The 14984-nt window shown below is 39.6% G+C and overlaps 1 protein-coding gene across 1 annotated transcript in view; it reads right to left on the reverse strand.

Moving 5' to 3' along the window:
- LOC126006966 (C-type lectin domain family 6 member A-like) overlaps positions 1-14984 on the reverse strand; it is a 77098-nt gene that overhangs the window by 11552 nt on the left and 50562 nt on the right. Inside the window, exon 5 of the mRNA XM_049772501.1 lies at positions 1648-1740. Within this exon, the coding sequence (XP_049628458.1) occupies positions 1648-1740 (93 nt within the window). The remainder of the gene's footprint in view (positions 1-1647; positions 1741-14984) is intronic.

Below are 14984 nucleotides of genomic sequence, written 5' to 3' on the forward strand. Positions count from 1 at the left end.
CTTTAAACATTTGTAATGTTTTGTTCATTTTGAAGTCACATCTGGTGGAGCTCAGTGATTACTACTACCTCTGTCATTCCTGATAGTACTGACACCCTTAGATTGAACCCCAATGAGCCATCTGTAAAATAAATGCCCTATCTGCTACACTATCTCTCCAACTCCTACAGTTCAAAAATTTCGGTGTCTTAAAAAAGCCACTGACTTTTATACTAGTCTACATTTTGTGTACATTGAGTAAGACCAGTTATTTCTGGACCAAAGAGACAGCACCAGGGGTAAGGAATTTGTTTTGCATTGACTTCAGCTCAATCCCTGGCATACCATATGGTCTCCCAAATCTTTATGGAGTGACTTCTAAATGCAGAGCCAGAAGTAACGTTTGTGTGCTGCTGGGTGTGCCTCCTTCCCCTACACCCCAAAAAGATCTGTTGTTTCTTTGATCCTGGATTGATGCTTCATTTTTTACTTTCATATTCTTCTATTATTGAATATAGTGTCAGACCTGAAAATATTTCTCTTAATAACTTTAATAACTGCTTTCTTTTTTTTTGGTTTTTGGGCCACACCCGGCTGTGCTCAGGGGTTACTCCTGGCTGTCTGCTCAGAAATAGCTCCTAGCAGGCTTGGGGGACCATATGGGACACCGGGATTCGAACCAACCACCTTTGGTCCTGGATAGGCTGCTTGCAAGGCAAACGCTGCTGTGCTATCTCTCCGGGCCCAATAACTGCTTTCTTTCTTAAACACCTCTCTTAAAAGTTAGGTACAAATTTTTGGTTTCATTAAAATTTGTAAAATTTAATTATATGTCAAAGATAACTTCAAGCATGGCCCATCTGGCAAAGAAAGGCACTCTGACTCACTACAATAACTATTTTAATAATATTTTTATTGAAAGCATGAACTCACTTATTCATTACAGGGGAAAACTTTTTTTAAAGTTGTCTTACAAAATAAACTTGAAATCATTATTTGGAGGCAAGTGGAAGAGAGAAAAAAAGTTTCATTCCTAATGATCTTCTCCAATAGTTTTAGTACTTTTTTTTATCCTCCACAGGAACATCAAAGACACAAAATCTAAAATATAATAATAATGGAAGCAATTATGGTAACACTTTTAGTATAGGCTTTGTAACACCCAGGGTGAATGGAAGATGGTAGAAAGAGTATGGCTACAACATTATCCTAGGTAGTAATACCAAAATACCAAAAATGGTAATAGACCCAGAAATCTGGAATCAGAGCTGGTTATCAAATTACAGGAAAAAATAAAAGCAGGAAGGAACAGATAAAACAAAAATAGGTGTAGGGTCTAGATGATAACACAGCAAATAGGATGTTTGTTTTGCACATAGCTGACCCAGGTTCAATCCCCACATTCCATATAATCTCCACTACCTGCCAGGATTTATTCCTGGTCACAGAATCAGGTGTAACTCCTGAGCATCACAGGGTGTGCCCTCCCAAATAAAAAGCAAGGGTAGGTGACATTCCAAGCAAGAGTCTACATATTAATGGAATAAAAGAAAAAGTGCCAACGAGAATCTTTATAGAATATAAAAAATATTCTAGAATGTCTAAATAGTTCTAAATTTGGGCTTGATCTAGAACACATCAGAAGAGACCTTTCTGTGAAGAACTTACCCACACAGCTCACAATGAAACAAGTACTGATCAGGACAATGCAAACCACAGCCACAAACCAGAGCCTTGTTTGGAACCAGCATGATGCTTTCCCTGTCAAAGCAAGACAAATGCAGTTACTAATGATCCATCAAGTGGAAAGCCCTAAGAAATAAAGCATTTAAGAAATCATGGTAATAGGGCCCGGAGAGATAGCACAGCGGCGTTTGCCTTGCAAGCAGCCTATCCAGGACCAAAGGTGGTTGGTTCGAATCCCGGTGTCCCATATGGTCCCCCGTGCCTGCCAGGAGCTATTTCTGAGCAGACAGCCAGGAGTTACCCCTGAGCAACGCCGGGTGTGGCCCAAAAACCAAAAACCAAAAAAAAAAAAAAATCATGGTAATAAAACTTAAACAAGAGACCTTTTAAACTCCCTGAAAATAAATGGCTGGGAACTAGAGAGCTAGAGCAGGGGTTAAAGTACTTGCCTTGCATGTGATTGACCTCAGTTTTACCCCAGCACCACATATGTTCCTCTGAGTATCAACAAGTTAACACTGAGCACAGAATCAGGAGTAAGTCCTTCACACTACCTACCAGGTTTGAATCCAAAGTAATCAATTAAACAGCTGGGTAATAGTAATTATAAAGTCTAAGAGAACTAGCACAAAATTCATCCTAGTCAATTGAAAGTTCCTTTTCTTTATTCTTTCTCCTAAATATTCCATTCAAAACTAATTTTTTTCTCAAAATACTACTTTTCTGGAACTGGAGCAGTGGTGCTAAAGCATCTGCCTTGCAAGTGCTAGCCTAGACCTCAGTTTGATCCCCCAGCATCCCATATGGTCCCCCCAAGCCAGGAGCGATTTCTGAGCACATAACCAGTAACTCCTGAGTGCCCCCCCCCAAAAAAAAGATACAAAAAAATACCACTCTTCTCATCTATTTCTCATACCACTGTATGCATATTTGGTTTTATTATTCTTTCAAGGACTCCAGCCCTGATGAATTTCTTTTTCTCAACTTCCCATGACTTTCCTATGAACATCTAGTCTCTACATCTCTTATCTGTCCATGATGTCTACTTCTCTCCATTTAACTCCTATCTGCACATCACACTTCTAAATTTCTCTCTGCAATTTGGGCAATAATGCTCACCTTGACGTTGCTTTCCTTGCTCCATTATGTGGGCCCCTGGCTTTCAGAAAAAGGTCAAGCTGCCACTTGTATCTTTCTTCCTAAATATAATACCCAGAGATCTGGTTCATTCAAAGAGATTGGAGACGGACAACTAAACTCTCAGATGAAGCTAAGAGACTTGCAATATGAAGAATGCATCAAAAGAAGAAGTAGTGGTTTAGACTAAAGTTTCCAGTGACTGAAAAAATATCAGGAAAAACAAAAAAGGAAATTAGGAAACATACCCAAAAACTGTTTACAAGAACTTTGATGAGAATATATGAATCCTCTGTTCAGTTCCTAACATAAAATTTATCTCTGATTTCTATTCAAGCATGCTTAATGGAAACCGTGACAAGCCATAGAATAGACTTATTCATAGTCCTAATATCTTCTTCAATGAATCTTTACTGCACCTATGCAAAAACAAAAACAAAAACTGCCATACACACCTTTTTTTTTCTCCAGTTTTTTTTTATTTTTATTTTTTATCTTTTAAATAAGAGCTTCTGCCTTTTTTTTTTTCATTGAACCTTGAGACACAGATAAACTTTATTTTGCCACATATTCCTGCATTTTTCTATAATACTAAGAAAAAAGGAAAAAATAAAGGATGGGGACTAAGGGCCAAGTGGGCTCAGATGCATTGGTGGAGAAAAAAAAGAACAGAACTAAATATCCAAGCCAAAGTCAAAGACAATAAAATCAAGGGACCTAAACTTTTACAATCTAAACTTAAATGGGCCTGTTATACTGCCAGGCCAGGGAGCAAAGGGTGGTAGTATAGGATGCACTCTGGGTTCATTGGTGGATGGAGGTCTACACTAGTGGTGGGAATGGCTTTGATTCACTGTTTATCTGAAATTCAACTATGAAGGACTGTAGATCACAATGGTTTTAAGGAAATAAAATTAAAAATATATAAAACTTAGTAGTAAGCTCAATCCATGTGGCAAGCTATCTCATATATATAAACAATATGTAATATTGTTTATCATATATATAAACAATATATAAATAAACAATGTCTGATTGCATACATATCAGTAGTGTAGAGATGTGGTAGATGTATGTATATACGTAAATCACAGTGATAACACTATAAACATGAGACCCAAACTACAATAACCAAACTTAAAAATGTACTCAGGAGGGGGCCAGAGAGATAGCATGGAGGTAGGACATTTGCCTTGCATTCAGAAGGATGGTGGTTCTAATTCTGGCATCCCATACGGTCCCCTGAGACTGCCAGGAGTGATTTCTGAACATAGAGCCAGGAGTAAACCCTGAACGCTGCCGGGTGTGATCCCCCCAAAAAGTGTAGGTAGGGAGGTGGAGATTTTGGTAAAGAGAAGTTGACACTAAGAGGGGTATTGGTATTGGAACATAGTATGTCTAAAACCCTTATACAAATAACTTTGTGCATACAGTACCTTTTTCATTTAAACAGTACTTAATTTTTTTAATTGTAGTGTTAATAAAAAAAATTCAAACCTATTTTTGCATGCCCACAATATACGGAACTCTTGCCCCTTAATTCACAATAAGCACAGTTACTATATTTACTCCAAAAATAAATTGCATCTGTTTCGAGTTCCCCTCAAAGATGAAGAAACATGAACTCAAAGAATGAATCACTTGATGTTAAAGAAAAGCATTTTTCATTGGCTCTATATGGAAAAACAAGTCAAAAATGACTTTGCTTTTTTGCTCATCTCTAGTGTGATAATAATTAATTCTATCTTATTAATTAAAATTTTACATGCAATGAAGTTTTCAAATATATAGTTTAGCAAGTCTGAGGAGAACTTCAAAAATTTAATCACTTTTCTAGCTTGGACACTGACAACTGTGCTCCTTTTTGTTTGCTCTTTCTTTGCCTTCTGTCCCATCCATATTCTAGGAGAAAACAAAGTTATTCTTTTGAGTAGAGAACACTGCAAGGTGGAAACATCGATGTAAAAAAAGAAACATGATCCAAATCAAAATAAAATGGAAAGTAAAAATAAAGTGTTGCTTAGTGGTAGAATGTATACCAATGTCTCCTGTCTGAAGCCCATGTTCAACACTGGGTAAGAATAATATCAGCACAAAAGCAGATTGTAGATAGAGTTCGATATGAAAAAATGGCAGATCCAGATTCAATCATATTTATGTATTTTGATGTAAAATGTATGCTTAGAAATTTCTAAATATCTAGTTGACACTGGTGGTAGGATTGGCTCTGATACACTGTATGTCTGAAATCCAACTATGAAGAACTTTGTAAATCACAATGGTTTTAATAAAATATTTTTAATTTACAAATATCTAGAAATATCTAGTGCCTCTTAGAGATATTCAAGAGTATGATTGAGAAAAGCCAGGTAAAGTTAACCAGGTGAAGGAAACTGGAAGCAGAGTCCACCTCAAACGTTGGCAGTAAAGGAAAAATGAGTAATAGAAGAATAATCGTGGAGGCCAAGGCATTCTGAGTCAGAGCTTACAGATAAATAGGGGAGGTAAAATATACCACAGGGAATCTTTCTAGAACATGCCAGAGAAAGCAATCAGTATAAGAAGCCCCTTTGAAGAGCATAACTCCTAATGAAACAGTCACTAACACCTATTTGGGGAGACACCAGGATCATGAAGATGGCTTTCCTGGGGCTAGGCTTAGCTATTCATTGCACTACATATGTGCTGATCCCTGTGATTTCCCCAAATGTGGGAAGCTTAAGAACCTTCTCTGTGGCATGTTCTCATTCTTTCTTGAAAAAAAAAAGAAAAAAAAGGAACATCCTAGAAGAAGTGAAATATATAACACAGTCACAAGTCAGAACATCACCTGAAACCACCATGCTGCTTTCTCTGTCTGAATAACAAAACAAATGCAATTTTTTTCAGGGAGGGACTTCAGAGCATAAAAACCGGCTATCCTTTACAAAAGCTGGCTCCCTGTGTGTGACACCAGGCGGGGAAAATCCGCGAAAGTACACCGGCCCAGTGGGGCTCAGCTGTGAAAGACTGTGAGTGTGACCTGTCTATGTCTGTCTACTGTCCTCTTGCGTGAAACTCTTGCGAGTGGGGCAAAAAGAGCCTCCAGAAACCTCTCTCGCCCAGACGCCATTTTCAGGGAGGGACTTCAGAGCATAAAAACCGGCTATCCTTTGCAAAAGCTGGCTCCCTGTGTGTGACACCAGGCGGGGAAAATCCGCGAAAGTACACCGGCCCAGTGGGGCTCAGCTGTGAAAGACTGTGAGTGTGACCTGTCTATGTCTGTCTACTGTCCTCTTGCGTGAAACTCTTGCGAGTGGGGCAAAAAGAGCCTCCAGAAACCTCTCTCGCCCAGACGCCATTTTCAGGGAGGGACTTCAGAGCATAAAAACCGGCTATCCTTTGCAAAAGCTGGCTCCCTGTGTGTGACACCAGGCGGGGAAAATCCGCGAAAGTACACTGGCCCAGTGGGGCTCAGCTGTGAAAGACTGTGAGTGTGACCTGTCTATGTCTGTCTACTGTCCTCTTGCGTGAAACTCTTGCGAGTGGGGCAAAAAGAGCCTCCAGAAACCTCTCTCGCCCAGACGCCATTTTCAGGGAGGGACTTCAGAGCATAAAAACCGGCTATCCTTTGCAAAAGCTGGCTCCCTGTGTGTGACACCAGGCGGGGAAAATCCGCGAAAGTACACCGGCCCAGTGGGGCTCAGCTGTGAAAGACTGTGAGTGTGACCTGTCTATGTCTGTCTACTGTCCTCTTGCGTGAAACTCTTGCGAGTGGGGCAAAAAGAGCCTCCAGAAACCTCTCTCGCCCAGACGCCATTTTCAGGGAGGGACTTCAGAGCATAAAAACCGGCTATCCTTTGCAAAAGCTGGCTCCCTGTGTGTGACACCAGGCGGGGAAAATCCGCGAAAGTACACTGGCCCAGTGGGGCTCAGCTGTGAAAGACTGTGAGTGTGACCTGTCTATGTCTGTCTACTGTCCTCTTGCGTGAAACTCTTGCGAGTGGGGCAAAAAGAGGCTCAGAGGAGCACGGCCGCTCCGCTTCGCTACGCGGCCGTGCACTCTTTCTAAGGAAAGAACTCCATTGCAACAAGAAGGAAAAATCACACTAAGAACGGCGCTATATCACAGAAGCAAACATTTCTCTCTGGACTGTCTTCTCTGTTACATGCTCGGGCCTAAGATTTGACCCAGTGTGAGGCTTCATCCACGGAGGACTCCCCTCCCTTAGAGGCAAGTCAGCCCATCCAGAAAGGGAGGAGCCAGAGGAGTGTGCTGCCTACATCATATAGACAATGAATACCACTACAACACGTAGAAAAACCCACAATACAAATGTGACAATGGGGAAACAGCGCAGGCCAGCATCAGACATAGAGAATGAAGATGACAATTCTGAGGACCAGATAATGACTGAACAACTAATCAACCTCTCAGATAAGGACTTTAGACTAGCAATATGGAAGGTGCTCAACAGACTCCAAGAAACCATGGATCGAGTTGAACAGAACACTAATAAGAACCAAGAAAATATGAAGGCAGAAATGACAAAACTCCAAACTGAAATAACATGTCAACTAACAGGCCTGAAAAACTCAGTAAACGAAGTGAATGACAAAATGGATAAGCTCTGGGACAGGGTATCAGAAGCTGAGAATAGACTTGGTGCTGTGGAAGATGAGATACATAACAATTCCATACAGCAGGAGAGATTGGACAAAAAACTTAAAGCAAATGAGCAGACAATGGAAAAATTAGTCAAAGAATGGGAACAGACGAAAATAGAAGTCTATGATAAGATCAACAGAAACAACTTAAGAATCATTGGAGTCCCAGAGACCCAGGAAGAAAATTTCCAGGAAGAATCAATGGTCAAGAACATCATTAAAGAGAAACTCCCAGAGCTAAAGAATATATGTGATCAAATCCTGCATGCCCGAAGAGTACCAACCAAAAGAGACCCCAGAAAAACCACCCCAAGACACATCCTAGTCACAATGACAAATCCCACAGATAGAGACAGAATTCTGAAAACAGCAAGATCAAAAGGGGAAATCATGTTCAAGCAAGCTTCCCTGAGATTTACAGCAGACCTGTCACCAGAAACGCTCAATGCCAGAAAGCAGTGGTGGGATATTGTGACAAGACTGAATGAAATGAATGCTTCACCCAGAATACTATACCCAGCAAAACTCACTTTCCGGTTTGATGGAAGAATACATGGTTTCACAGACAAAAAACAGCTCAGAAACTTCACAGACACAAAACCAGTCTTAAGAGAAAAACTGAAAGACCTAATCTAAGACAAGACTACCCAAAAGACACACCAAATTTTGAAATAAAGATGGCGTTAAATCCCAGGACAATTCTTTCTCTCAACGTCAATGGACTAAATGCACCAGTTAAGAGACACAGAGTGGCTAAATGGATCAAAAAACTCAATCCAACCTTCTGCTGCCTACAAGAAACGCACCTGAATAGTCAGAACAAACATAGACTCAAAATAAAAGGCTGGAGAAAAGTTATCCAAGCAAACAACACCCATAAAAAAGCTGGAGTGGCCATACTAATATCAGATAATGCAAACTTTATACTCAGGAAGGTTGTAAGGGACAAAGACGGACATTTTATATTAATCAAGGGGTACGTAGAGCAGGAAGAATTCACTCTCCTAAACATATATGCACCGAATGAGGGGCCAGCAAAATATTTAATACAACTGCTGACAAATCTGAAAAATAATATCAACAACAACACAATAATTGTGGGGGACCTAAACACGGCTTTGTCAACACTGGACAGGTCAACCAGACTGAAACCCAACAAGAATATACTAGACCTGAGGAGAGAAATGGAAGAAAGAGGCCTAGTGGATATATATAGGACACTCCATCCCCAGAAACCTGGATACACATTCTTCTCCAATGTACATGGGATATTCTCCAGGATAGACTACATGCTGGCACATAAAACATACCTCCATAAGATCAAGAGGATAGAAATTTTGCAGACTACCTTCGCTGACCACAAGGCTCTGAAATTATTTGTGAACTCCAAAGGGACTCAGAAGAAACACTTTAACACCTGGAAGTTAAACAGCCTCATGCTCAATAACCAGTGGGTCCGAGATGAAATCAAGGAGGAAATAAAAAGGTTCCTGGAAACAAATGACAATAAAGACACAAACTCTCAGAACTTATGGGACACAGCAAAAGCAGTACTGAGAGGAAAATTTATAGCTTTGCAAGCACACATCAGGAAGGAAGAAGGAGCTTACCTGAGTAGCTTAATGACACAGCTAATAGAACTAGAAAATGCTCAACAAAAGGACCCAAGAACAGGAAGACAGAAGGAAATAACAAAGCTGAGAGCAGAAATCAACGAAGTGGAAACTCAAAAAACAATCCGAAAGATCAACGAAAGCAGAAGTTGGTTCTTTGAAAAAATAAACAAGATTGATAGACCACTGGCAAACCTAACAAAGAAAGAGAGAGAGAGAAACTTGATAACTCGTATCAGGAATGAAAAAGGAGAGATCACTACTGATATGACAGAGATTCAAAGGGTAATCAGAAACTACTTTGAAAAACTCTACGCCACTAAAAATGAGAACCTGGAAGAAATGGATAAATTCTTGGACTCTTATAATCTTCCACGGTTGAAGGAAGAGGATGTAGCATATCTAAACACCCCCATCACCATTGATGAAATTAAAACAGTAATCAAATGTCTGCCGAAAAACAAAAGCCCAGGTCCAGATGGATTCACTAATGAATTCTATCAAACTTTCCAAGAGGAACTACTGCCAATCTTGGCAAGACTCTTTCATGAAATTGAACAAACAGAAACACTTCCAAATAGCTTTTATGAAGCCAACATCACCTTGATACCTAAACCAGACAGAGACGCTACCAAAAAAGAAAATTACAGACCAATATCACTGATGAATGCAGATGCAAAGATCCTCAACAAAATCCTGGCAAATAGGATTCAATGCCTCATTAAGAAGATCATCCACTACGATCAAGTAGGTTTCATCCCAGGAATGCAAGGCTGGTTTAACATCCGTAAATCTATCAACATAATACACAACATCAATAACAAGAAAAATAAAAACCACATGATCATATCAATAGATGCAGAGAAAGCATTTGATAAGGTCCAACACCCATTCTTGATCAAAACTCTCAGCAAGATGGGAATGGAGGGAACCTTTCTCAATATAGTGAAGGCCATCTACCACAAGCCAGTGGCAAATATTATCCTCAATGGAGAAAAACTGAAAGCCTTCCCTCTAAATTCTGGCACAAGACAAGGCTGTCCTCTCTCACCACTCCTATTCAACATAGCACTGGAAGTACTTGCTATAGCGATTAGGCAAGAAAAGGATATCAAGGGAATCCAGATAGGAAAGGAAGAAGTCAAGCTCTCACTGTTTGCAGATGACATGATACTCTACTTAGAAAACCCTAAAGACTCTATCAAAAAGCTTCTAGAAACAATAGACTCATATAGCAAGGTGGCAGGCTACAAAATTAACACACAAAAATCAATGGCCTTTCTATACACCAACAGTAATAAAGAAGAAATGGACATTAAGAAAACAACCCCATTCACAATAGTACCACACAAACTCAAATATCTTGGAATCAACTTGACTAAATATGTGAAGGACCTATACAAAGAAAACTATAAAACTCTGCTCCAAGAAATAAGAGAGGACACACGGAAATGGAAACACATACCCTGCTCATGGATTGGCAGGATTAACATCATCAAAATGTCAATACTCCCCAAGGCATTATACAGATTTAATGCCATCCCTCTAAAGATACCCATGACATTCTTCAAAGAAGTGGATCAGACACTTTTGAAATTCATTTGGAACAATAAACACCCTCGAATAGCTAAAGCAATCATTGGGAAAAAGAATATGGGAGGAATTACTTTTCCCAACTTTAAACTGTACTACAAAGCAACAGTTATCAAAACAGCATGGTATTGGAATAAGGATAGGTCCTCAGATCAGTGGAATAGGCTTGAATACTCAGAAAATGTTCCCCAGAGATACAACCATCTAATTTTTGATAAAGGAGCAGGAAATCCTAAATGGAGCAGGGAAAGCCTCTTCAACAAGTGGTGTTGGCACAATTGGATAGCCACTTGCAAAAAATTAAACTTAGACCCCCAGCTAACATCATGTACAAAGGTAAAATCCAAATGGATTAAAGACCTCGATATCAGCCCCAAAACCATAAGATATATAGAACAGCACATAGGCAAAACACTACAGGACATTACAGGCATCTTCAAGGAGGAAACTGCACTCTCCAAGCAAGTGAAAGCAGAGATTAACAGATGGGAATATATTAAGCTGAGAAGCTTCTGCACCTCAAAGGAAATAGTGCCCAGGATACAAGAGCCACCCACTGAGTGGGAGAAACTATTCACCCAATACCCATCAGATAAGGGGCTAATCTCCAAAATATACAAGGCACTGACAGAACTTTACAAGAAAAAAACATCTAACCCCATCAAAAAATGGGGAGAAGAAATGAACAGACACTTTGACAAAGAAGAAATACAAATGGCCAAAAGACACATGAAAAAATGTTCCACATCACTAATCATCAGGGAGATGCAAATCAAAACAACGATGAGATACCACCTCACACCCCAGAGAATGGCACACATCACAAAGAATGAGAATAAACAGTGTTGGCGGGGATGTGGAGAGAAAGGAACTCTTATCCACTGCTGGTGGGAATGCTGTCTAGTTCAACCTTTATGGAAAGCGATATGGAGATTCCTCCAAAAACTGGAAATCGAGCTCCCATACGATCCAGCTATACCACTCCTAGGAATATACCCTAGGAACACAAAAATACAATACAAAAACCCCTTCCTTACACCTATATTCATTGCAGCTCTATTTACCATAGCAAGACTCTGGAAACAACCAAGATGCCCTTCAACAGATGAATGGCTAAAGAAACTGTGGTACATATACACAATGGAATATTATGCAGCTGTCAGGAGAGATGAAGTCATGAAATTTTCCTATACATGGATGTACATGGAATCTATTATGCTGAGTGAAATAAGTCAGAGAGAGAGAGAAAAACGCAGAATGGTCTCACTCATCTATGGGTTTTAAGAAAAATGAAAGACACCCTTGTAATAATAATTTTCAGACACAAAAGAGAAAAGAGCTGGAAGTTCCAGCTCACCTCAGGAAGCTCACCACAAAGAGTGATGAGTTTAGTTAGAGAAATAACTACATTTTGAACTGTCCTAATATTGAGAATGTATGAGGGAAATGTAGAGCCTGTTTAGGGTACAGGCGGGGGTTGGGTGGGGAGGAGGGTGATTTGGGACTTGGGTGATGGGAATGTTGCACTGGTGATGGGTGGTGTTCCTTTTATGACTGAAACCCAAACACAATCATGTATGTAATCAAGGTGTTTAAATAAAAAAAAAATTAAAAAAAAAAAAAAAAAAAAAAAAAAAAAACAAAACAAATGCAGCAATATGGGAAAGGGAAGCCCTGGAAACTTAGACCATCTACCCTATTATAAAAATTAACATGATATTTATCAGATACAGCACACTTTTACACTTTATTGTTCTATTCATATTTTCTTTAATTTTAAAAATATTTTTATTTAAACACCTTGGTTACAAACATGACTGTGGTTGGGTTTCAGTCATATAAGATGGCACACCCCATCACCAAGTAACATTCCCATCACCAATGACCCAAATATCCCTCCCTCCCCGCCCACACATGTACTCTAGACAGGCTTCCTATTTCCCTCATATACTCTCATTGTTAGGATAGTTTGCAATGTAGTTATTTCTCTAATTAAACTCATCACTCTTCGTGGTGAGGTTCATGAGGTCGACTGTAATGTCCAGCCCTCTCCTCCTTTGTCCCTGAAAATTGTTGAGAAATGTCTTTCATTTTTCTTAAAACCCATAGACGAGTGAGACCATTCTCTGTCTTTCTCTTTCTCTCTGACTTATTTCACTCAGCATAATAGATTCTATGTACATCCATGTATAGAAAAATTTCATGACTTCATCTCTCCTGACAGCTGCATAATATTCCATTGTGTATATTTACCACAGTTTCTTTAGCCATTCATCTGTTGAAGGGCATCTTGGTTGTTTACAGAGTCTTGCTAAGTGCTGCAATAAATATAGGTGTAAGGAAGGTATTTTTATATTGTATTTTTGTCTTCCTAGGGTTATTCCTAGAAGTGGTATAGCTGGATCATATGGGAGCTCAATTTCCAGTTTTTGAAGGAATCTCCATATTGCTCTACAGAAAGATTGAACTAGACGGCATTCTGACCAACAGTGGATAAGAGTTCCTGTCTCACCGCATCCCCACCAACACTGCTTGTTCTCATTCTTTCTGATGTGTACCAATCTCTGTGGTGTGAGGTGGTACCGCACAGTTGTTTTGATTTGCATCTCCCTACTGATTAGTGATGTGGAGCATTTTTCATGTTCCTTTTGGCCATTTGTATTTCTTCTTTATCAAAGTGTCTATTTCTTCTCCCCAATTTTTGATGGGATTAGATGTTTTTCTTTCTTGTAGAGTTCTGTCAGTGTCCTGTGTATTTTGGATATCATTCCCTTATTTTATGGGTATTGGGTGAATAGTTTCTTCCACTTAGTGGGTGGCTCTTGTATCCTGGGCACTATTTCCTTCGAGGTGCAGAAGCTTCTCAGCTTAATATATTTTGATCTGTTAATGTCTGCTTTCACTTGTTTGGAGAGTGCAGTTTCTTCCTTGAAGATGACTTTAGTCTCAATGTCATGGAGTGTTATACCTACGTGTTGTTCTATATGCCTTATGGTTTCAGGTCTGATATCAAGGTCTTTAATCAATTTGGATTTTCCTTTGTACATGATGTTAGCTAGGGGTATAAGTTTGCTTTTTTGCAAGTGGCTAGCCAGTTGTGCCAATACCACGTGTTGAAGAGGCTTTCTTTGCTCCATTTAGGACTTCTTGCCCCTTTATCAAAGATTAGATGATTGTATGTCTAGGGAACATTCTCTGAATACTCAAGTCTATTCCACTCATCTGAGGGTCTGTCTTTATTCCAATACCATGCTGTTTTGATAACTATTGCTTTGTAATACAGTTTAAAGTTGGGGAAAGTAGTGCCTCCTATATTCTTTTTCCCAATAATTTCTTTGACTATTCTAGGGTGTTTATTGTTCCAAATAAATTTCAAAAGTGCCTGATACACTTCTTTGAAGAATTTCATGGGTATCTTTAGAGGGATCACATTAAATCTGTACAAGGCTTTGGGGAGCATTGATATTTTGATGATGTTAATCCGGCCAATCCATGAACAGGGTATGTGTTTCCATTTCCGTGTGTCCTCTTATTTCTTGGAGCAGAGTTTTATAGTTTTCTTTGTATAGGTCCTTCACATCTATAGTGAAGTTGACTAAGATATTTGAGTTTGTGTGGCACTAATGTGAATGGGGTTATTTTCTTAATGTCCATTTCCTCCCTATTATTGGTGTATAGAAGGGTCATTGATTTTAGTGTGTCAATTTTGTAGCCTGCCACCTTGCTATATGAGTCTATTGTTTCTAGAAGCTTTTTGGTAGAGTCTTTATGGTTTTCTAAGTAGAGTATCATGTCATCTGCAAACAGGGAGAGCTTGACTTTTTCCTTTCCTATCTGGATTCCCTTGATATCTTTCTCTTGCCTAATTGCTATAGCAAGGACTTCCAGTGCTATGTTGAATAGGAGTGGTGAGAGAGGGCAGCCTTGCCTTGTGCCAGAATTAAGAGGGAAGGCTTTTAGTTTTTCTTCATTGAGGATAATACTTGCCACTGGCTTGTAGTAGATGGCCTTAACTATATTGAGAAAGGTTCCTTTTTTTTGGGTTTGGTTTTTGGGCCACACCCAGCTGTGCTCAGGGGTTACTCCTGGCAGTCTGTTCAGAAATATCTCCTGGCAGGCACGGGGGACCATATGGGACACCGGGATTCGAACCAATCACCTTTGGTCCTGGATCGGCTGCTTGCAAGGCAAACACCGCTGTGCTATCTCTTCTGGCCCGAGAAAGGTTCCTTTTATTCCCATCTTGCTGAGAGGTTTGATCAAGAATGGGTGTTGGACCTTATCAAATGCTTTCTCTGCGTCTATTGATATGATCATGTCATTTTTATT

This window comes from Suncus etruscus, chromosome 4, assembly GCF_024139225.1.
Source record: "Suncus etruscus isolate mSunEtr1 chromosome 4, mSunEtr1.pri.cur, whole genome shotgun sequence".
Lineage (NCBI taxonomy): Eukaryota > Metazoa > Chordata > Mammalia > Eulipotyphla > Soricidae > Suncus > Suncus etruscus.